Genomic DNA, 21,316 nt, shown 5'->3' with positions numbered 1-21,316 from the left:
ATTCTGAGCTAAACCACCTACAGATCCCAGAAATACTAGCACCTGATCCTGAGGAAAAGCTGTATAGAGATGTTCCCTTGGAGTTCCATATTCTGTTCTTAAGGCACTCTGTTCTGTGATGTGTGTGCAAAACAAACCACCCTAGCCCCTTACTCTAATTCTCTTCTCCGAGGACGCATTCACACATTAGGGAAGCCAATTCACTCTACACGGCACTTAACAATCATATGGTAAGACAGTTATGCAAAGTAGCTTGCCATGTGGTTGAGCAACATTTTACACTGGTATAGACATCCACGTGGAGTGATTGTGGAGTGGTCTTCAGGCAATAACATGGAAACTATGGTCTAACAAACATCAGTTGCTTTGTCCTTGTAATTCTACATTACAACCAGCAGATGACTCCCTTTGTAAATACTGCACAAAAAATACTTTACTGAACGCAAAGCCTTCGTTCTAACCAGATTTGGAACTGGGTTGGTATACTTCAGTCAGCGGCTGCTAGTGTTAAACTGCAAGTGGTACTGGGCTGTGGGTACATTGGAGTAGACCTCTTTCTCCATATACTGTAAACTGTAAAACAAAGAACAGAAGTATGTTCAGTGGAAATGTTTGTCACTTCATTAGTGCCAAGAGTCAGCCTTGGCGTCTGTTTTCAGTAGCAAGACATAACCTAGGAAGAAAAGATGAAAATGCCTCTGAATATGTGCCTAATGCATCTCCCTCACCTCTGGATCACCACAAAGAGTAGTAAGGATTAGGGGGAAGAAAGGCACTGAGCGCAGGTGGTGGTGCTTCTAGACAAAGCTCAGCCTGTCCTTCAGGGTACCTGCAATTCTCTACCTGAGGAGGCTGCCTCATTTCCACCTCCCGGGGGCAGGGAGGAACCTTTCATCCTTGGCCCACTCACTTTGACTTCTGTGCATCCGCCAAATCCTGGTTGTAGGCATCCAGGCTCTTCCTCAGCTGCTGGCGGAAATTCTGCTCCTGCTGCTCCATCTCCATGGCGGCACGGCCAGCCAACTCCCGCTGCCGGTCCCACTCAGCCTCCCTCTGCTGCTCTTCTTCCCGCAGCCTCTAACAGAGTGGGAGAGAATAGGCTCAGGCATAATGCGGCTGATAGAAGTGAAAACTCTTTCACCCCTGGGTAAAATCTCTACTCTTGCTACAAACTCACAAGCCACTGTTCTCTCAACTGTTACCTAACCCCCAAAAAAGTTAATATGGAGTTGGTACTGTTCTCCCTTACAGGGCTGTTGTAAGGTGTTTTTGAGTTAATCAATGTAAAAGCTGAACTGTGATTTATATTTTGTATTTTGAACTGTGATTTATATTTTATATATATAGAGAGAGGGAAACAGAACCTTTGTAACATTCCAGGATGGAAATATAAAGACTGATCTTTCATCTGGGAAAGAAACACCATCCAACCCCCCCCCCCAGCATAACAGAGGAATTCAACATAGCACCAAGTGGGGTGGGTGTGCACAGAACAAGGTCTGCTTGCGCAACAGGACTTCCCATCTCCTTCCCCTGTGTGCCCCCTAAACCTACTTTGGGGGTTCCTCCAACTCTCCAGAGCAGATTTAGGGGGTGATGGGGTCCCACCGCATGTGCGGCCCTCATTCCATGCATGCAGTAACTTAGTTGAATCCCACAATAAGGAAAATGCTCTTAAAATGCATAGATAAGGGCTGTGCTCAGGCCAATGTACCTGCTGCTCTCTTCTCTCCTACATAATGGACCATTCTTGAGCTTACAAGGGAAAGCATTCCATGTTACTTAGCTCCACTGTACTCTGGACAGGTAATGGATTGCCACCTAGTGTACACACACCTTGCATATTATGCAAAGACCTACCTACTCATCTGTATTGCCCATGTCAGCACATTCCCACCATTTTCTGGACATCCTCTTAGTTGAATTTGTTACGAAGGAACTTGTGTAACTCACAAGCTTTCTTGCTGCAGCATCAGCTATGCCGCCACTTGCCTGCTTCTCCTTACACTGCTCCTCCTGTGCTTTCCGCACAGCCTCCACTTCTGCAGAGGTCATCCCCTTCCAGCGGTCCGTGATCACGCGGTGTGGGCCCACAAGGCTTTTGGCGATGTCAGGGTTTTCTGTCAGGAGGTCACCCGTCAGGTGGTTGTAGATTTCTGCATAGTTATTGTCCTGCTCACGCTGCTGGGCCAGACGTTGCTGCTCAGCAACCTCTGCAGCCTGGTTTGGGAAAGGAGTAGATGGGATGCTGTTGCATCTAAAGCCTTGTGCTCATGTCTTTCTAGCCCAGCCTTTCCCAACTTGGTACTCTCCACATGTGTGCACTACAACTTCCACTAGCCCTGGTCAGCATGCCCAGTGATCAGGGATGATGGAAGTTGGGAGTCCAAAACATCTGGAGGTTGAAGAACGATGCAGATGAATAGCTAATGAATATAGGAAGATGGTACCTGGGCTCGATTAAAGTCAGCTATTGCCATGGCTTTAGCCTTGCGACACTCTTCCTCCAAACGTGCCAGTTCCAGGGCTCGTAGGTCCAGCTCTATCCTCTTTTTGTCCTCCAGGCTGTCTACAAGGAAAACAGGTGTTCTGGCATGCAGTCAAGCTATGTACACACACACCCGATCCTCCCATAAGGCAAAGTGAGGCAGTAGATTTGGAATGGCATAAGAGTAGCAGAATGGGAGACAGACACATCTGTGTTGCTTTGCAGCTCCTAACTGTTTCAGTAGGGCTTGTGATGCTGGTAGTAAGTTATTACTTCCTTCTCCAGTTCCAACGGTGGAAGACTGGTCAAGGAGAAACATGGTCACTGCTTGCATCAGCACCTGTTGTTGACTAGACAAGCCAGTGCTCTAACTTAACAGCGTACCACTGAGCTAACAGCAGAACATGAGAAGGCCATGTCAAAGCAGGTGATCAGCCCTATAGTAGGACAGGCAATTCCCAATTTACGAAGGGGTTGCATTCCAAGATACTGCATGCACCAGCCTGCCCTGCCTCCTTGTGGTGCCAAAAATGGCACGGGGATCCGTGGTCGTGCATGTGCAGATTGTGCTGGTCTGTGCTCACTTTTGAACAGTACTAGCACACACCTGGCCAAGAAACATACACCAGAGAGTTAGTTGGCTACTATGCCTCTATCTAGAGCAGGGGTTCTTAACATGGGATCCATGGATTGGCATCAGGGGGGTCTGTGTCAGGCACAATAAAGATAAGAAATAAAATGTTTCCAATGCAATGAAATAAATTGTGTGTGTGTGTTGATTTCTACCTACACCCTACAACATAGTAAATATAGATGTTGTAAATAGGCAAGCAAGTTTCCCAGGACTGGGTGAAGCTGAAAAGTGTTCACCCAAGCCTGGGAAAACCCCCACCTCCAGCAGGACCACTGGGTCCAATGGAGGCATTGTTGCCATCACGCAACAGCACCCAACTGGCGGTAAGTATCATTACATACCCACAGTGCCCTTATTTTTATTCAGTGCCCCCCCAATTGCACCTGAGGCTACTATCACCCCTCTGAATCATTCCAGAGCCCCCCAGGGGTGGTATCACCCACTTTGGGAAACACTGCTCTTAAAGATTCACCTCCAACTTATCAGTCCAGTTGGGTAAAACTTTTTTTAAAAAAATAAAAAATATTGATACTTATACAAAAATTTACACCCATTACAAAGTATATTTCTATGATATACTGAGATAAAACAGCTACTTAGTCTAAAAGAACAAAGTCAGAAGAAAGACAAGGAAAGGAGAAACTTAAAAAATGAGAAAATGTGAGAAAAGGAAAAGAAACCTAAAGAAAGATAAAGAAGAAGAAAATAAAAGGACTTCCAGCTCTGTTATGCAGCTACATATCATTCCTTAAGAGCGAAACCAGTATTCCAGTTGGGTGAATCTTGTTGGTGCCAAAAATATAAATGGAAGAATTCCTGAATGCAAAGACTCAGTTTTGGGGCAAGTACTCTGGTGAGAGAACCCCAGCAGAGATTTAAAGTCAAAAAATATATATAGCAAAGTAAAGCATGGAAATGCTTGTAGAAAATGCAGGAGAATTCCTTCATCTCCAACTTCTGAGTAATACAAACGGTCTTAAGAAGAGGATAGCTATTCAGCAGAGCTCAAGGGAAACAAATAAAGCTTGCAGTTCTACATTTTCACCCAGAACTGAGGCCAAGTACGTTGCAGAGAAACTGGCTGTGCAGAATGATTTACTACTCCACCTGAGGCACTTGAGTGTCTTGGGCAGGGCCAATGCTGGGACCAGCTGGATGTTATTCTCCACATTCCTTTGTCAACCACAGCAGCTGCAAGGCCTCCTCCCACACAACCCCAGCTTCGCACTCCTGTGTCCCCAAGCAAAGGATCTCGAGGGCATTTCACACACCCCATCCTGAACATACCAGCATATTTACGGTCAGCAAGGTCCTTCTCCCGTTCACTTCTCTGCTCCTCCAGGATGCGTTTGTTCTGCTCCTTTAGAAGTTTTTGCCGAGCGTTCGCATTCAGGTCCTCACCAGCAAAGCGCTGCATGCTAGAAGGGCCACAGCGAGGGTCATCGTCACTCACGCGGGCTGGGTGGCCTTTGCGTGCCGCCTCTGGGTCATGGATGTCCCACTCCCGGCGCATGGAGGGCTGTTGCTCCCGCTCGCGAAAATCCAAGACAGCCTGGTGAAGCTGTTTTTTCCGTTGGCGCTCCTCTTCTTCCAGCATTTGTGCAATCTTGTCACACTGCACCCGATCTGCATCTGCATAAGAAGAGCACAGGATGCTGTTAGTCGTTGCTCTGTCTGCCTCATGAAAAAGAACTGACTGACAAACCTGGAGACGTAAAGGGAACAAGGCAAGGATGTCCATTATCACCATTATTGTTTACCGTATTGGCCCAAATATTAGATGCACCCGCAAATGAGACACACCTTTAAAATTCAAGGCTTGTTTGCAGATGCAGCCTGCCTCCCGGCATTACCGCCTCCTAGCACTACCTCCGAAAGCCGGCACCAGGGGGAGGCTTGGGAGTGGCAGGCAAGCTGCGCGCCCTTGCCTCATGCTCCTGGGCTGCTTCAGGTTAAGAACGGACCTCCAGAATGAATTAAGTACTTAACCCGAGGTACCACTGTATACCGATTATTGGTAATGTGAGGTACTTCAAATAATGGCAAAGAGGGTTATCAAAATTTATCTGGCGGGGAAAAAACCAAGGATTAAATTTAAAATATTAACAGATCTTAAAGACGTAGATTCAAGCTGCCAGATTTAAAATTAAACTATGAAGCTGCCTGTTTGATATGGTCAAAAGAGTGGATATAATTTTAAAAATGCAAACCCTGCTGAGGTTGATGCATTTCATTCTGCCTGACCTCCGGCACTTTCTTTCATTTGAATTTAACTGTTGGGGAAACTGACTTGCTCAGGCCCCAGACCAGTGCCTGGAGACAAGTGAGATAAATGACCTCACAGAGAAATGGAGCAGAAACACTTACCGAAAGCTTCATCACGTCGTTTCTCTGCAATTTCTCTGAGTTTTCGCTCTTCCACCTGGGTCTTTAAACCTTCCACATCCACCTTAAAAGTGACATTACAAGTTAATTGCTGCATGGCTGTTTCAGAAGCAAACAGAATGCAGGATTTTGCATGCTGCCCTCCCAAATAAAGACAACAAAGAACATGCAGGAACCTGAAAGATGCAATGGCATAAGCTCTCCTATTTCATGTCAGCTAGTTTAGAATATAGCTTTGAAGCTGCTGACCAGAGCTATTTGGCTCCTATCTTTCTGTGCCAGCTTTGCTGATTTCTGGTTCATTACTGGACTCAAGTCAAAATGCTGTTTTTATATTTAAAGCCCCAAATGGCTTAGGATAAAGAAGGACCCCCTGCTACCACATTAGTCTGCCTGTTCTCACAGCTCCTCTGGTAGGACCTGCTACATGTCCTACCACCAACTGATGCAATAGAATAGGGTCTGGTTTTACCTAATTTCCTGCTGCTTTTGGTTATTTTTTATCTGCTATCCTGGCTTTTTGTGTGTGGTTATGCTTCAATATTTTTACTTGCTTTATTTTTTGCTGTAAGCTGCCTTAAGTGCCTCTGTCCCCTTTGCTATCAATTATCCTATCTTTCTAACAGATCCGATGCTTTTAAGGCTTAAGGTTTAAGCTTTTGGCCTGCATATATAGAATATACGACCACTGAGCATCTAGACCATGAAATATAGGTGATCAGGAGTAATCTATTACGTGAAACACTGAGATGAACTATTGTCATCTGTAAATGATGCCTGTAATAATGGAATTACAGCAAATGAACAGTCCTTGCTTTCACTCATAATACTTCAACCCCTGAAGTTGGAACCTTATTCACAAGATTCACAAGAGTTTATTCTTGTATTTATGAATCACTTCCTATGAATCAATTATTTATTGCATTTATATCCCACCTTTTACTCTAAGGAGCTCAAGGTGGTTCATGGGTCTCCCCCATCTCAACTAAGCCCCACAACAAACCTGTGAGTTAAGTTAGGCTAAGAGGCAGTGAGTAGCCAAGGTCCCTAGGTGAGCTTCATGGCCAAGTGGGGATTTGAACCAGTTCCTAGTCTGACACTAACCACTATACCACACTGGCTCTCTCAAAGTGATTAATGTATAGTCCAGATGCCGTTAAGATTTTTGGCCAACATGATGCCCTTAAGATTTTTGGACTACAACTCCCATTATCTCCAGCCAGCATAGCAATTAGTCAGGGAATAAGGGAGTTGAAGTTCAAAATATCTAGAAGGAAGCATGTTAACTGCCCAAAGCCTAGCCCACATCCCCAATAAATGACCTCTTGCTGTGTCTCACTGAACAAGCTGACAAGCTGAAAGCTGAGTAAATTTAGAAAGGAGTGTTCAGGTTAAGATGTCTGTGCACAGGGATTACTTCCTACAGGTACCTCAGTTCTGAGGGATAGTTAAGGAGTCTTTCCCACAACTTCAAAATCAACGCAATCCTCCTCCGAAAACATGGCTCTATAAGCCCTCCATGTCTCACCCCCATCGTGCGATAGCGAGCATTAAAGATGCGGCTCTGTCGTTGCTTCTCCCGGTTCCTGCGGGCTTCAATGGCAGCTGCCTCTTTTATATCTGGCTGGATGTCCACTTTATACATCTTTGCACCTGTAACTGAGGGTTATGTTTTCTTGTCAGAGGAAGAGAGATTCAAGTTTTTAAAGCAGACCCAGCTCCATCCCATTGCTAACTAATCTTATCTGAGTGGTGGGAACAGATACCTAGGCCTGTCTCTCTATCTATTCTGGAACAATTTGCAGATAGGTCTTGGGTAAGCATGGAATAAGCTTTTCTCCAACATCAGATCTGCCTAGTTCAGCATTGGGAAACCCTTTCAGCCAGGAGGGCCAGATTCTTATCTGTCCCCACCCCATGGACCAAGCTTGACAGGTGGGTTGCTCTGTCCACCTGTCAAAGTTCTTGGGAAGCGTTTCCCAAGTGCATGGCAGCCAGCTAGTTGCGTTGAAACTTCAGTGCGAAGCACTTTGCAAGGCCTCTGCTCAGTGCTTCTCAAGCATTGAGCATATGACTGGCAAAGCTGATTGTGGCAGGGATTGCCTGCATGATGAAGCTCCCCATGAAAGACCACATCTCTCCTTTCCACATTTTGTGGTTTGGAGGAAACAACCTTATAAGCCAGAGGTTTCCTAACCGTGAGCTACTGATTGCTGTCTTCTCCAGTGTTCTAACACAAGACTGCCTTTATTTCAATCCCCCAACAAAGCAAAATGTTGAAAACAGTTCACTTTCCCTTTCCTCCCTGGTGGGGAATGGAGGCACTATTTGGGGTGCACTTTAGGTACCAATAAGGGATGCAGGTGGCAGTGTGGTCTAAACCACTAAGCCTAGGGCTTACTGATTGGAAGGTCGGCGGTTCGAATCCCTGTGATGGGGTGAGCTCCCATTGTTCGGTCCCAGCTCCTGCCCACGTAGCAGTTTGAAACATTAATAGAACACCTAAACATTAGGAAGAACTTCCTGACAGTAAGAACTGTTTGACAGTGGAATTTGCTGCCAAGGAGTGTGGTGGAGTCTCCTACTTTGGAGGTCTTTAAGCAGAGGCTTGACAACCATATGTCAGGAGTGCTCTGATGGTGTTTCCTGCTTGGCAGGGGGTTGGACTCGATGGCCCTTGTGGTCTCTTCCAACTCCATGATTCTATGATTCTATGACTCTATGAAAGCACATCAAAGTGTGAGTAGAGAAATAGGTACCGCTCCGGTGGGAAGGTAAATGGCGTTTCTGTGCGCTGCTCTGGTTCGCCGGAAGCGGCTTAGTCCTGCTGGCCACATGACCTGGAAAAACTGTCTGTGGATTAATGTCAGCTCCCTCGGCCAGTAAAGTGAGATGAGCGCCGCAACCCCAGAGTCATTCGCGACTGGACTTAACTGTCAGGGGTGCTTTACCTTTTTTACCTCTAGGCACCAGAATGTTTTGGGCTGACCCCGCCTGGTGCTGTGCTGTTTTATTGTAGTTATTTGTATGGTTTCAATAGATTTTATATACAGTTTTAATTTTATCAATGTTCTATTGTTTTTCAACTACTGTTTCCCCGCATGTTTTTAGCAGTTCTTGTTTTAGCCTTGAGTCCCTGTCAGGGGAAAAAGCAGTCCCTATTTTCCAGGGACCTCCCCGATTTAGAGAAGCTGCCCTGCTTTCTGATTTGACCCCAGAATGTCCCTAGTTTCACCCGTGAAGGGCTGGAGGGTATGCGGCGTGTGGGCGCCTATCATATCATCTTAGTTAGCGCCCTGGACCCCCACCCGCCGTCCCGCTCTCACCTTCTCCCTCCAGGAGTTTGCGGCCTGCTGGTTGCTATGCCGACAAGCCCGCCTGTTTATGCAAATTGCGAAGCGGAGGCAAGGGCGGCAGGGCGGGGGCGGCTGGGCAGGAAGGGAAGAGGGCGGAGCCCCGTATGCAAACCCCGACGGGCCCTAGCGCCCTATCAGCTGTCGGCTTTCCGGAGGAGGTGGGGCCCGCGGGTTTGGAGCAGGCCGCGCGCCGAGTCCTCGCGAGGTTTCCGCGCTCGCGTTCTGGTGGCGGCCGAGGGGCCTGGCGTGTCCGGCGCGGGCCTGGAGGTTGTGGCCGGGGCGGCCTTGGCCGTGTCCCTGCCGGGCCCGGAGTTCCCTCGCGTCCCGCCCCGCGTCTCCCGCAGCCGAAATGGGCTTCCTCAAGCTGATCGAGATCGAGAATTTCAAATCGTACAAGGGGCGGCAAATCATCGGGCCCTTCCGGCGCTTCACGGCCATCATCGGGCCCAACGGATCCGGTGCGCGGGGCGGCGGCGGCGGGGCTGGGGCGGCGCGCTTCCGTCCCGCGAGGGGAAGGCCTGGCGAGTCGCCGTCCTGGGAGGGATGCCTCCGCCCTGAGGGCGCCAACTTGGTTCGCGCGTTTCTGTCAGCCGTGAAGGACTAGCCTCTTTGAGAGAGTTTTCCACATTTGGGGCGAAATGTTGGGGGGGGCGCTTTTTCGTTGGTCTGTTTGGAACCAGGTGTGGCCCGCTGACAGGCGCACCTGCAGACCCCCCCCCGTCATTCAGTTGCTGAGAGGACAAACCCGACCAGCTGGGGGTTTCTCTTCAAAATACTGGTGCAGGTAGAGGGAAGGCATTAATGAGAAGCAACTTGGTTATGGCAGCTTGGGGTTTAAATAGTTGGCGGAGGCACCCTACTGCGGCAAAGGGGGGAGGCACTTCCCCCAAACTGTGTGAAATGTGAGAAGGGGCAGCGTTAAGCGGCAGGGCTGAGGACATTCTTAGTGGTGATATTTGTCAGGAAAGGGGGGGGTGCTTATTTTTTTTTAGAGAGGTTCAAATCATGGGGTGCCCATCCCAGATCAGAAGAGGCATTCAAAGCAAGAAATAAATTTGTATATGCTCAGAGGCAATCTTCACAGGTTACAGGGTTGTGGCACGTGCTACAATGGTTTTAGGGCCCAGGAAGTGAAAGCTCAAATGACACCCTGAGGGAAAGTCATATGGCACTTTTGCTAAAATGCATCATGGTTTATTTTGTTGTCCTCCATCCAGGCAAGTCAAACCTCATGGATGCCATCAGCTTTGTGCTTGGCGAGAAAACCAGCAATCTGAGAGTAAAGACGTTGCGAGACCTGATCCATGGAGCCCCTGTAGGGAAACCAGCTGCCAATCGGGCATTTGTCAGCATGGTTTACTCTGAAGATGGTGCTGAAGATCGTACCTTTGCAAGGGTCATAGTAGGTGAGCTTTGGGGGCAGGGTGAGGAAATGGTTGGGTGTGTGTCATGCTGTAGTATTGGAGTCTCTGGTAAGCAATGTTGCTGGGTGGCTTGAGCAAAGAAGACTGGGGTACTCTGAAAGGGGTCATGTGGGGGGAGGTCCTGAAGTGAGTCCCATTGTGTTCAGTGGGGCTTATTTCCTTGAAAGTGTGAATAATAGTGCAGCCTTTACATGCTTACATGAAAGTAAGCCCCTATAGAACTTATTTCTGAATCTCCTATCGGGCCTAAATCTGCTAGTGCATTCTTCCAAAGAAATCCCATCCTGCGTTTCACATTTACTTGTTTTCTGTGGAAGTCCTTTGTAATACATTCTTCCAACCCTATTATTATCTTCAGAATTGGGGAGTAGGGTGAGGAGCTTCTGGAACTTGGAAGTCTTGGGTTTCTAGTGTTGACTGAATGAGATGTCTGTCTTCTAGGAAGCTCATCAGAGTACAAAATAAACAATAAAGTGGTACAGCTGAGCGAATACAGTGAGGAGCTGGAGAAACTGGGCATTCTAATCAAAGCTAGGAACTTTCTAGTCTTCCAGGTAAGCCCTCCTCCCCCTTTATAATCTCCCCAAATAGACATGCTATAGTAGAACATAAATTTATTGGCATTTTCCCACCCAGAGTCCACGTTGACAGCCAAACATGAGCAGACTTTCTCGTAACACTTCCAGAGTTGCTGACACTTGAGCAAAGGTTCATTTAAGAACATAAGACCTGTAAGATCAGGCCAGTGGTCTAACTGACACAGTGTCTTGCTCTCACAGTGGCCAATCAAATATCTTTGGGAAGCCCACAAGCAGGAATTAGGTGCAACAGTACACTTCATTGGGATTTCCAGCAGCTGGTATTCAATGTTACACTACCTTCAGCAGGTAGTATACAGCCATCATGGCTAGTGGTTGTGCTTTGTGGGATATGGTATGGGCTCCACATGGATTCTGGGATGGGCTCATGTAATCCTACTAGGAGGAGAGCAGAGATGTGAGATTCAAGCTAATAGGATCCAGTGATGACTAACCTTTAATTTAACAAATAATTATTTTAACAAACCTTTCTGCTGTGAGGAAGGGCTCTAGCTCTGCAGTGGAGCAGTACATACTTGTTGGTTTGTTAGTTACATTTATATACCACCTTTTCTCCAAGGAGGTCAAGGTGGCATACGTACTTCTCCTCTTTCCCATTTTATTTTCACAACAGCCTAACTTACCTGTGAGGTAAGTTAGGCTGAGAGTGAGTGACAGGCCCCTGTCTCCCAGTGAACTTCATGGCCGAGTGGAGAACCTGGCCTCCCAGGTTCTAGTTCAGCTCTCTAACCAACAGGTTCCTGTTCAGTTCACAGCATCTCAAGGTATGACTGGGAAGGACTCCTGTTTGAAACCCTGGAGAGCCACTACTAGTCGGTGTAAACAGTGGTTGACTCTGTCCAAGGCTGCTTCTTATCTTCCTCTATTCCTGCTTCTAATAGTGCCATTCTAGTGCTACCCTAAAGTACAAATGCAGACTCCATTGCCTCTAGCCTATTGAGCTGGGAAGCTGGCAGCAGTGTGGTTCTGAAAAGACAGATAAAAAAATCAGACCTACAGGGTCTAGCTGTGCCACAGACTCCCACTGCTTGTGTCATTGGTGGCACCTGTGTCTCTGATTTGTCACATATTAGTCAATCCATGCCAGAAGAATGGAGGTGACTAGATAAGATGAATCTCTTGGCTTGTTCTGATGCTGCCTGTTTTCACTGCCCCAGGGTGCGGTGGAGTCTATTGCCATGAAGAACCCCAAGGAGCGCACAGCACTCTTTGAGGAGATCAGTCGTTCGGGGGAGCTGGCTCAGGAGTATGACAAGCGCAAGAAGGAGATGGTCAAGGCAGAAGAAGATACTCAGTTCAATTACCATCGGAAAAAGAACATTGCAGCAGAGCGTAAGGAGGCTAAACAGGAGAAAGAAGAGGTAAAAACTGAAAGCTGCCATTGGACTGTGCTTTCCTTATGGGTCCAGAATGTTGTCACACTATCCGTTGGCACTTCAGTCGTGGAAACAATTTATTTTTCTGCAGTTTGAGTGGAAATCCAATCTGTTTTCGACCACCTTTTCCACGTCCTTATTCTTCCTCGTTTCATCTCCTCAGCCACCAACACTGCCCTCAACTTCTGCTGATTTTTAAACAAAATCCAGTTCCAAAGAACAAAATCACTCCTCCTACTCCTCAGTCTCCTGGGCTCATTAAATGTCATGGTCAAAGTGGGCCAGTTAATATCAATGATAATATCAACACCATCTCTTTCCCCCTATCTGGGTGAAGCTGCTTATTGGTCCTCAGTTGGGTGGGAGTTGCCTCTTAGGTACTGTATTGCTGTGATTGGTGGCATGGTTGTGCCTTCCGTGTGTTCTGGCACCAGCACAACAGTTTAAGTGTCTGGGATTTCCCCTTTCTAGCTCTAGGTGAGGTCTGGCATTTCTTTTGAGAATGCATAGGACTTGGCATGCCCTTCTTGCTATGTCTTCCTCTTTCTGTTATGAATCCTTAACCCTCAGTTCCCTGTTTTGTTATCTAAACAATTTTTTTGCCCATAAATATGACCTTATACTCACTTCCTTTTCCTGATTAAAATTCTAGTTTAAATAATAATAATTTTATTCTTTATACCCAGCCGCTCTGAGGAATTGATCTTTTATTTTCAAGCATCTTCATTCTCCTCCCCTCCTTAGCTCTTCTCTTTGTTTGCTGCCTCATTCTTTTTGTCCTTCTGTGACATTTTTTTTCTACTTAAATATAAAATTGGCCTTACAGCTGTCTTCATCTTCCCCTCACCTCCTTTGGCTTCAGGGTGCCCTGCCTTATTACACTCATATTTTGCCCTCCTTGCTCTCCTTTTAAGTACTTTTTAAAAGTACAGTACTTCTGAATTCCTAGATTCCCTGAGAGGGACTGCGTTTAGTGGGACATAGTCCCAGGTAAGTAAAGATAGGATTGCAGCCTAACAGTGCAATCCTAACTATGTCTGTTGAGAAGTAAGTCCTGTTGAATTCAATGAGGCTTACTGCCTGGTTAAGTAGAGATAAAATGAAGCCCAAAAAGTGTGGTGATGTTGCTGTTAAGGTAAAGCGGGTTTAGTTTGAGACTCTGGTCAGTGCTTGGGATTAGAAGTCTTTTAGGCTTGCAGCATCTGTTGCCACAGCTTATGCCTTATGTTCTCCTTTTTTGGGGGACAGGCAGATCGGTACCAGCGCCTGAAAGACGAGGTTGTGCGAGCTCAAGTCCAGCTGCAACTCTTCAAGTTGTATCACAATGAAGCTGAAATAGAAAAACTGAACAAGGAGCTGGGCTCCAAAAACAAAGAGATTGATAAGGATAAGAAGCGGATGGACAAAGTGGAGGATGAGCTCAAGGACAAGAAGAAGGAGCTGGGCAAAGTGATGAGAGAGCAGCAGCAAATCGAGAAGGAGATCAAGTAAGTTGATAGGTTTTAGTATAGTGGGAAGCAAAGAATCAACATTCAGAATTCTGGGCTCTACTATAAAAGCAAAACCTGGAGATTTGGTTCTACCAACCCAGATCCAATCACCATGAGGTCTCCTGCATATACAGGATCTGTGTTAACACAAATCAGGTGTACCAACAAACCCTAAAATTGTACCAGACAACTGGTCAATAGTTGCTTAGTTAACAATGTGGTTTTGCGTGTGGGGACTTTGAGGCTAAGGCCAGGGCTAACTAATCCCAAATAAAATCTTTCCTTGATATCCCTGTCCTAAAGCAAATTGATTTAGAGTGTTGTCAAAATTTTAAAATGTATGTACAACAATAGATAGAAAGACTATCTCAAGCAAGATAATTTTAGTGATACTACAATTAATCTACTCCAGAGATCTTCAGACAGTGTCTGGGGAGAAACTTAGGGCTTCCTTGGAAGCTTATCAGGAGCGCCTTGATAAGAAGAGCATTAATGCTGCACGCATTATCCCCAAATTATAGAACTGTCTTATCTACTTCTACAACAGGGGTGGAGAGACTGTGGCCTTCAGATGCTGCTGGACTTGAACTTTGATCACCCTTACCATTTGCTGTGCTTTCTTGGGCTGATGGGAGTTGTAGTCCAGGAACATCTGGAGGGCCACAAGTTCCCCATCTTGACTTTATAGCATGCTGATCTAGAACGGGAGTTTGTCTTGGGCTTTCATAGAAACTGGGTATGCAATTGCCATACATAACAAAAGCATGGTGTTTTGCAGGGAAAAGGATTCTGAGCTGAACCAGAAGCGCCCACAGTACATCAAGGCCAAGGAAAATACGTCCCACAAGATAAAAAAGCTGGAAGCTGCCAAGAAGTCCTTGCAGAATGCCCAGAAGCAGTATAAAAAGCGCAAGGGTGATATGGATGAACTGGAGAAGGAGATGCTATCTGTGGAGAAGGCCCGGCAGGAGTTTGAGGAACGCATGGAAGAAGAGAGCCAGAGCCAAGGCCGGGACCTCACACTGGAGGAGAACCAGGTATGGTCAAGGGAGTAGCTGAGATGGGATCTGTGGCTCCTAACAGTGTTGGAAGGAGGAGACTGTTAGTTTGCCTTTCTTGGTGCAGAAAGTATTGATCTGATGTGTAGAGGTCTTTCCTATTCTAATTAATTCAAGAGGGTTCTGGAAGCTTCTCTGTGTGAAAGAAACTGGTGCAAGGTGGAAGTTTCTAGCTGACACATAAGTGTCTATTCTATTCATGATGTTTGGGTTATTCCTTCAGAGAAGCTGAGTACAGCTGGCTTAAACTGGTCCTGTTATCTCTTTCTGGCAAGGTCATGCTGCCTATAATCAGAGGCCAGAAGGAGCTTGGGTTTCACTTTCTATCTCTTCTTCTGGTCTGGTGTTCTGTATATAGTATGCTCAGTGTTAAGGTTTTAGTCTTATTATAAGTTATTGTAAGTCTACTGCAACTGGATTCTTTATAGACAGTGCCAACCCTGAATGTATTGGATTTGTGACCATTATGCCCATTTGCCTTCAGTAGCAGTAAAGCTTTGCTGGATGAAGTATTAATTGCCTCTCATCTATTTTTGGGGAATCCTGCAATGTGTTTAAGTTTTTACTCTGCTAACTATATGTTGGAGTCTGCTCTGGATCAATATGAGTAGTATTCATGTCAGAGACTTCATGTGACTTTGGAAGATAGAAGGAGCTACCTTATACTGAACTCCTGCCCTAAGCAATTTTTAAAATATTTATGCAATTTATGTTCCACCCTGCTATAGCAAGAAATACTCATGGTGTCTAAAATGCAATACAGTCAAATAAAATAAATTGTATCAGTAAGTTAGAAGTGATTTAAAAGCAGCAGGTTTTTTTAAAGCACAGGAAGTCATAGCTCCCACCCTCAATTCCTGCTGAAATAAAAATAGCATTTAAAGTAAGGTTACCAGACGTCCCTGTTTCCCAGATTTACAAATTAGTCCCCTGACAAAATCCATCTATTCAGTAGGAAGTTGAAAAGTGTCCCCGAATTCAGTGAAAAAAATCTAGTAACCTTAATTTAAAGTGCACCTAAAAGAGGGCAATGAAGGGGCCAGGCATTCCTCTTGGGGGAAGCTGAGAGAGAAAGTTCCCAGGTGGGTTTTTACAGGAAGAGGTGGTTCCATTTGAGATGCCAGTCACTAATCTTGTGATTTATAAATCTACTAATGCTATGTTCTTCTGCTGGATATTGATGGCCTCTTTCAACATTTTCAAAATTTGGGGCTGTTCAGCGCAGAAGCATCAGGTGTGTTCACACATGGGCAAAGAAGGATGTTCTCAGCTTTTGATGTGCCTCAATGCCCAGGCTGGTCTGAGTAGGAAGCATTGGCCTTTGGAAGCATATACAGTGGTACCTCGGGTTACATATGCTTCAGGTTACATACGCTTCAGGTTACAGACTCCGCTAACCCAGAAATAGTACCTCGGGTTAAGAACTTTGCTTCAGGATGAGAACAGAAATCGTTCTCTGGCAGCGCAGCGGCAGCAGGATTAGCTAAAGCGGTGCTTCAGGTTAAGAACAGTTTCAGATTAAGAATGGACCTCCGGAACGAATTAAGCTGAGTACCACTGTAAAAGGATTGTGGCCCAACTTACAATCCCAGGTAGCTATTCTAGGGGAAGCTCTCTCAAAGGCAACCACCTCTGTGTCCTGGGCAACTGTCTCCAAAATGTTCTGCTCTCTTTGCTTCCTACTTTTATCAAACAGGTGAAGAAATACCACCGGCTGAAGGAAGAGGCCAGCAAGCGAGCAGCCACCCTGGCCCAGGAGCTGGAGAAATTCAACCGTGACCAGAAGGCAGATCAGGACCGCCTTGATCTGGAGGAGAGGAAGAAAGTAGAAACTGAGGTGAGTTGTTTACCCTGTTGGAGCAGGCCTTCCCCATTTTCCTCCTATTTCCAGGACTTGGCCTGCATTGCCCTCCACTCAGGATGTGCGTTGCCCCATCCTTTTAAGGAAAAAACAGAAACTCACCTGCACCTAGAATAACTAGATTTTGTCCTGAATCTGCATGTTTATACCAGTTAGACAAACTGAGTGAAGTTGCTTAACTCCTCTCTTACTTTTCATTTATCTTTTACTGATCAGCTTCGGTTTGCTCTGCTTCTGTGTTATGTGCTGTCGCTTTTTTATGCACCCCCACAGAATTGCACCTAGTCCCTCTCAAATTTTTGCGTAAATGAGTTCTCCTACATTCCTTCCCATTCTCCCCATCACTTTTCCCGTCCTTTCCTTCCCTTCTCATCAGTCATCTCAGACTCCCCCATCCCCTGCCTTTTTATTGTCCCATCGCCAAAAGCCGTGTCAAAGAAGAGAGAGGACTTTAAGCACAAAATGTGTGAGGAGCCATAACAGCAGCTTGTATATAGATAGGCATCATATATTCCTTGAAACTGGTGACACTGTATTCCTGATTCCCCAAGGCTTTATACAGCTGGATCTGATCCAGTTCCGTAGTACAGATCAAACTGGCCTTGAGCCTTTGGAAGGAGCCAGTAGTGGAGAAGGGTGCACAAGCTAGGGCTGGGCGATAAATCGATGAATTGTCCAAAACCAGTTTCAAGTCCATATTGTGATATCAGTTTCATAGTTTTTCACCTGGAATTATATTGCGAATCATGGGGTGGGTGGGTGGGTGGGTGCTATGCAAAAAATCACCATGTGGGAAAAACCGTGAAGCCAGCCAAGGCTTCTCTTGATTCCTGCCGCCCGTTAACTGCTGGCTCAGCTCTCTTCTGCCTCCTGCAGGGGGCAGCGAATCGCAAGAGCAGGCGCCGGCAAAAAATCACAATGTGAGAAAATCCGTGAAGCCAGCCAATGCCTCTGCGTAGCTCCATCCTTATTTCAGGCATCATGATATATCGGTATTTCATTTTATTTCACTTTTTATTTGAATACCAGCTTTCTATATTGCTATACACAAGGCAGTTTACAGCAACAAAATATGCAACAAAGAATGCACACCTTATAATAATCTGATCCAATACAAAAAGTTGTAATAAAACATAACTTTAAAATGGAACAACTTATATCCAAAAAGTAAAATTCAATCCATTAGATTGTAATCTATTAGTAAAAGTAAATAATACTAAATTAATCTATTAGAATAGTACACAATAAAATTAACTCTCAAAACATCATATCATGATGTTTAGCTGGTGATATATCACGATGTTGAAAACCAAATATTGTCCAGCCCTAACGTAAGTGCAGCCCTCTCCAAGATGGCAGCAGCAAGGCCAGCTCCACTGGGTTCTCCCATCTCCCGCAAGCACCATTCTCCGTCCTGCCTTCCTTCAGGGAGAAGCCCTGGCTTTTTTCATGTGCTCCAGTGGCAGAAGGGGGAGTGGACCCAGTGTCAGCCACTGACTGACTGAGTCCGGCAGCAAGAGTGTCACTGGCACAGCCGTCGCTTAGACTGTTGGGCAGTGGAACCAGCCAAAGCAGGCAGTGCCTACAAAGTGAATGGTTTGCACAGGAATGGCTGGGAGACAGATACAAGGTGAAATGTATTGATTGTTGTGCTGCAAGAGGGAGGAAAGAACTGCTATTCCAGTTGGTGATGGGCAGGGAAGTTCAGCCTGTGGACTGCATCACCCTGCAGGGACTGCAGGGAAAGGGGTGGGATAACTGTTAATCATAGAGTTGGAAGGGACCCCAAGGGTACTCTAGTCCAATCCCCTGCACTGCATCCATGATAATAGCCATCCAGCCTCTGCTTAAAAACCTCCAAGGAAGGAGAGTCCACAACCTCCCCAGGGAGACCATTCCACTGTTGAACAGCTCTTACTGTCAGAAAGTTCCAGATTGTCAATACAGTGGTGCCTCGCAAGACGAAAAGAATCCGTTCTGTGATTCTCTTCGTCTAGCGGTTTTTTCGTCTTGCGAAGCAAGCCCATTAGCAGATTAGCGCTATTAGCGGCTTATCTGCTGATCGGATCAGCTGATAAGCGGCTTAGCGGCTTAGAAAAAGATGGGGAGAGGGGAAAAAACCAGCAGGAACTCGCAAGACATTGTCGTCTTGCGAAGCAAGCCCATAGGAAATTTGTTTTGCGAAGCACCTCCAAAATGGAAAACTCTTTCGTCTAGCGAGTTTTCCGTCTTGTGAGGCATTCGTCTTGCGGGGCACCACTGTTTCCTTCTTAAATTGTGGTGCCCAGAACTGGACACAGTATTCCAGGTATGGTCTGATCAAGGCAAAATAGAGCGGGACCATTACCGCATTTACTCGAGTCTAATGTGCCATCGAATCTAGTGCACACCTCAGTTGGCAGAACCTTGAAACCAAAAAAAAAGTATTTGCTGGCGAATGTAATGCGTGTAGACAAGAGGTGCACTCTTTACAACAGACAAGCTGAAAGTTTTGAGGTGCTGCAGGTCTGGAAGCGGAGAGGAGCCAAGCGAGGTGGCAGGGCTGTGCAGATGACAGGGAGCTGCCCTCTCCTCCTCCACCACCTGCAGTAGCTTCTTGAGGGGGGCACAGCTGTGCGCCCCTCAATGGAGCATTTTAAAGGACCCCACACCTTGCCTCTGGCTCGCACTAGCCAGTGGCTAGGTGCAAGGTCCTTTAAACTGCTCCATTGAGGGGTGCACTCATGGAACTTTGAAGTGTCAGGCATAGCCCTACTGGCTTTAGCCCAAACGTAGCAGAGTTTTCCTGCACAGCGAAGAAGCTAGTTGAGGTGGTAATGACTAGTCAGCTAGACTCAGAATAACTATTTACAGGATTTATTAAAAGGAAAAAATAAAACCAGCAGAGTTTCTGCATACAAATAGAAGCAAAATAAATCCTCTCTTTCTCTCTCTCAAAACCATACACAGCACTTCTAACTCCTAACACACCTCACACCAAACTGTGCTAGCAATCCTAGATAACAGAGTAGAGTGCTGCTCGTTAACCAATCAGAGTGGGTAGTTTCTAGGTCAAGCAGACCTGGGCTTTCTGCCAAGAGTAAATTGACACCAGCTTGAGTTAATTGTGCGAAGCTAGAATCTGCAAGTTTCCCACGAGAACCAATTAACAGAAACTGAACATGCACAGCTGAACACTCCTCAATGGAGAGATGGGATGGAGCCCGCATCCTGATGCCAGCTAGCGCAAGCTGGCAGCGAAGTGCGTATTTACTCAAGTCTAATGCACCATCGAATTCAATGTGCATCCAATTTTTCACAGCCTAATTTGGCAAAAAAGGTGCACTTTAGACTCAAGTAAATACGGTACTTCCATTGTTCTGGACACTAGGCTTCTCTTGAGGCAGCCTAGAAAAGAATTAGGTTTTTTTTTTTTGCTGCTGCATCACACTGTTGACTCATGTTAAGATTGTGGTCTACCAAGACTCCAAGATCCTTTTCACATGTACTTGTGGCAAGCCAAGTGTCCCCCATCTCCAGGTAAAGGAGTTTGAATAGCTTACTCCATGACAGTGTGGGAAACCTCCAGCCCACAGGCCAATCTCGGGCCATTTCCTCCAAATTACACCCACTCAGCCATCAACTGACATCATTGGTGATGTCAGCTGATGGGCAGGGAGACATGGTTTATTCCTGTCTTGGCAGGGAACAGGATTGTGCAGTCAAGGCAGTAGGGTTTAATCTCCATGAGATCAAATCCTGCTCAAAAGCCCCTTTTGAAGCAGCTCATGTTGTTCTCCCGCGGGCAAGTGGCAACAGCAGTGGGAAAGAAAACACTTCACCACCGGCCAACTGCCTGCTTGCAGGAAAATCACATGAGCTGCTGAAAGCAGTGCTTTTGGAACCCAGTGCTAAGCAGGATTGTTCTCCCTTCATGTGGGCTGACGCCAGATGATGTATCGATATATCACCCAGGACTGGTATGAGGGGCAGACTGATGGCGGCTTCACTCGGTATATTGCATGTGAAGCCACTGCTGCTCCTGAGTCCCTCTGCCCTGAGTGAAAAACAAGCTTTAGCTGGGTGCTGGAGGTAGAGGGACTCAGGAGTGGCGACAGTTTCACCACCGATATACCACTGAGTGAAGCCGCCATTGCACTCTGCCTGCATACTTCATCGGTGAGGTGCAATACAGCTTGTTCCTCCCTCTGCTTGTTTAAACTGCTTGGCTGAGGAGCATTCTGCTGCCGTTGCCGTTTTATGGAGCCCCTGACCTTCCCCTGGCTGACACAAGTTAGCAGCGGGGTGGGAGCTCCTTTAAAGTGCTCCTGCTCCCCAGCTGAGGGAGCCCCAATCCTCCTCCCGCTGATGGGAATTTGGAACGCACTAGGTCAGGGAAGACTGCTGTCAGAAAATATTCTGAACTCTCTTGGGAATTAATTGGTTGAGCAAGTTCCCAGAAAAGAGGTATGTCAGGTCTTGGGGGATGTTTTACCCTCCAGCTGTTGCTGAACTACAACTCTCATCACCTTTTTTTGTTGGGGCTGATGCAGTTCTGGAGGGCCAAAAGTTCCCCACACCTGCTGTAAGGGGAGCTTGAAGGTTTGTATTTCCTGCTTCCATGAAACAAGTGGATTCCAGAGACGTACAGCCTTTCCATACCCAA

General features: G+C 46.4%; 2 protein-coding genes across 6 annotated transcripts in view; one reads left to right on the top strand and one right to left on the bottom strand.

Annotated features, from left to right (window-relative positions):
- Window positions 1–216: 216 nt before the first annotated feature.
- RIBC1 (RIB43A domain with coiled-coils 1) lies at window positions 217–8,890 on the bottom strand. 4 transcript variants are annotated; one of them, XM_083482602.1, is made up of 8 exons: window positions 8,834–8,890; window positions 7,036–7,166; window positions 5,490–5,571; window positions 4,410–4,754; window positions 2,451–2,569; window positions 1,954–2,220; window positions 911–1,077; window positions 217–573 (listed from the first exon to the last, which is right to left on the bottom strand). In XM_083482602.1, the coding sequence occupies exons 2-8, from the start codon at window positions 7,150–7,152 to the stop codon at window positions 492–494; spliced, it is 1,179 nt and encodes a 392-aa protein (XP_083338728.1). In that variant the 5' UTR covers window positions 7,153–7,166; window positions 8,834–8,890; the 3' UTR covers window positions 217–491. The 4 variants fall into 4 exon arrangements, with proteins under 4 accessions (XP_083338728.1, XP_083338729.1, XP_083338727.1 ...); XM_083482603.1 differs by lacking the exon at window positions 8,834–8,890 and having other exon boundaries at window positions 4,410–4,827; XM_083482601.1 differs by lacking the exon at window positions 8,834–8,890 and having other exon boundaries at window positions 1,993–2,220.
- A 130-nt stretch (window positions 8,891–9,020) lies between these two features.
- The window catches only part of SMC1A (structural maintenance of chromosomes 1A), a 33,864-nt gene continuing 21,568 nt past the window's right edge, over window positions 9,021–21,316 (top strand). The window contains exons 1-7 of one of the 2 annotated variants that reach the window (XM_083482433.1): window positions 9,021–9,321; window positions 10,081–10,269; window positions 10,729–10,841; window positions 12,044–12,247; window positions 13,511–13,749; window positions 14,531–14,789; window positions 16,507–16,647. In XM_083482433.1, coding sequence (XP_083338559.1) covers window positions 9,213–9,321; window positions 10,081–10,269; window positions 10,729–10,841; window positions 12,044–12,247; window positions 13,511–13,749; window positions 14,531–14,789; window positions 16,507–16,647 — 1,254 coding nt within the window. In that variant the 5' untranslated portion in view covers window positions 9,021–9,212. The remainder of the gene's footprint in view (window positions 9,322–10,080; window positions 10,270–10,728; window positions 10,842–12,043; window positions 12,248–13,510; window positions 13,750–14,530; window positions 14,790–16,506; window positions 16,648–21,316) is intronic. The other variant, XR_014520683.1, reaches the window with a different exon arrangement.

This window comes from Podarcis liolepis (assembly GCF_965112155.1).
Source record: "Podarcis liolepis genome assembly, chromosome: 17".
In the NCBI taxonomy this organism is placed as follows: domain Eukaryota; kingdom Metazoa; phylum Chordata; class Lepidosauria; order Squamata; family Lacertidae; genus Podarcis; species Podarcis liolepis.
This window is presented reverse-complemented; position numbering and strand designations above follow the sequence as displayed.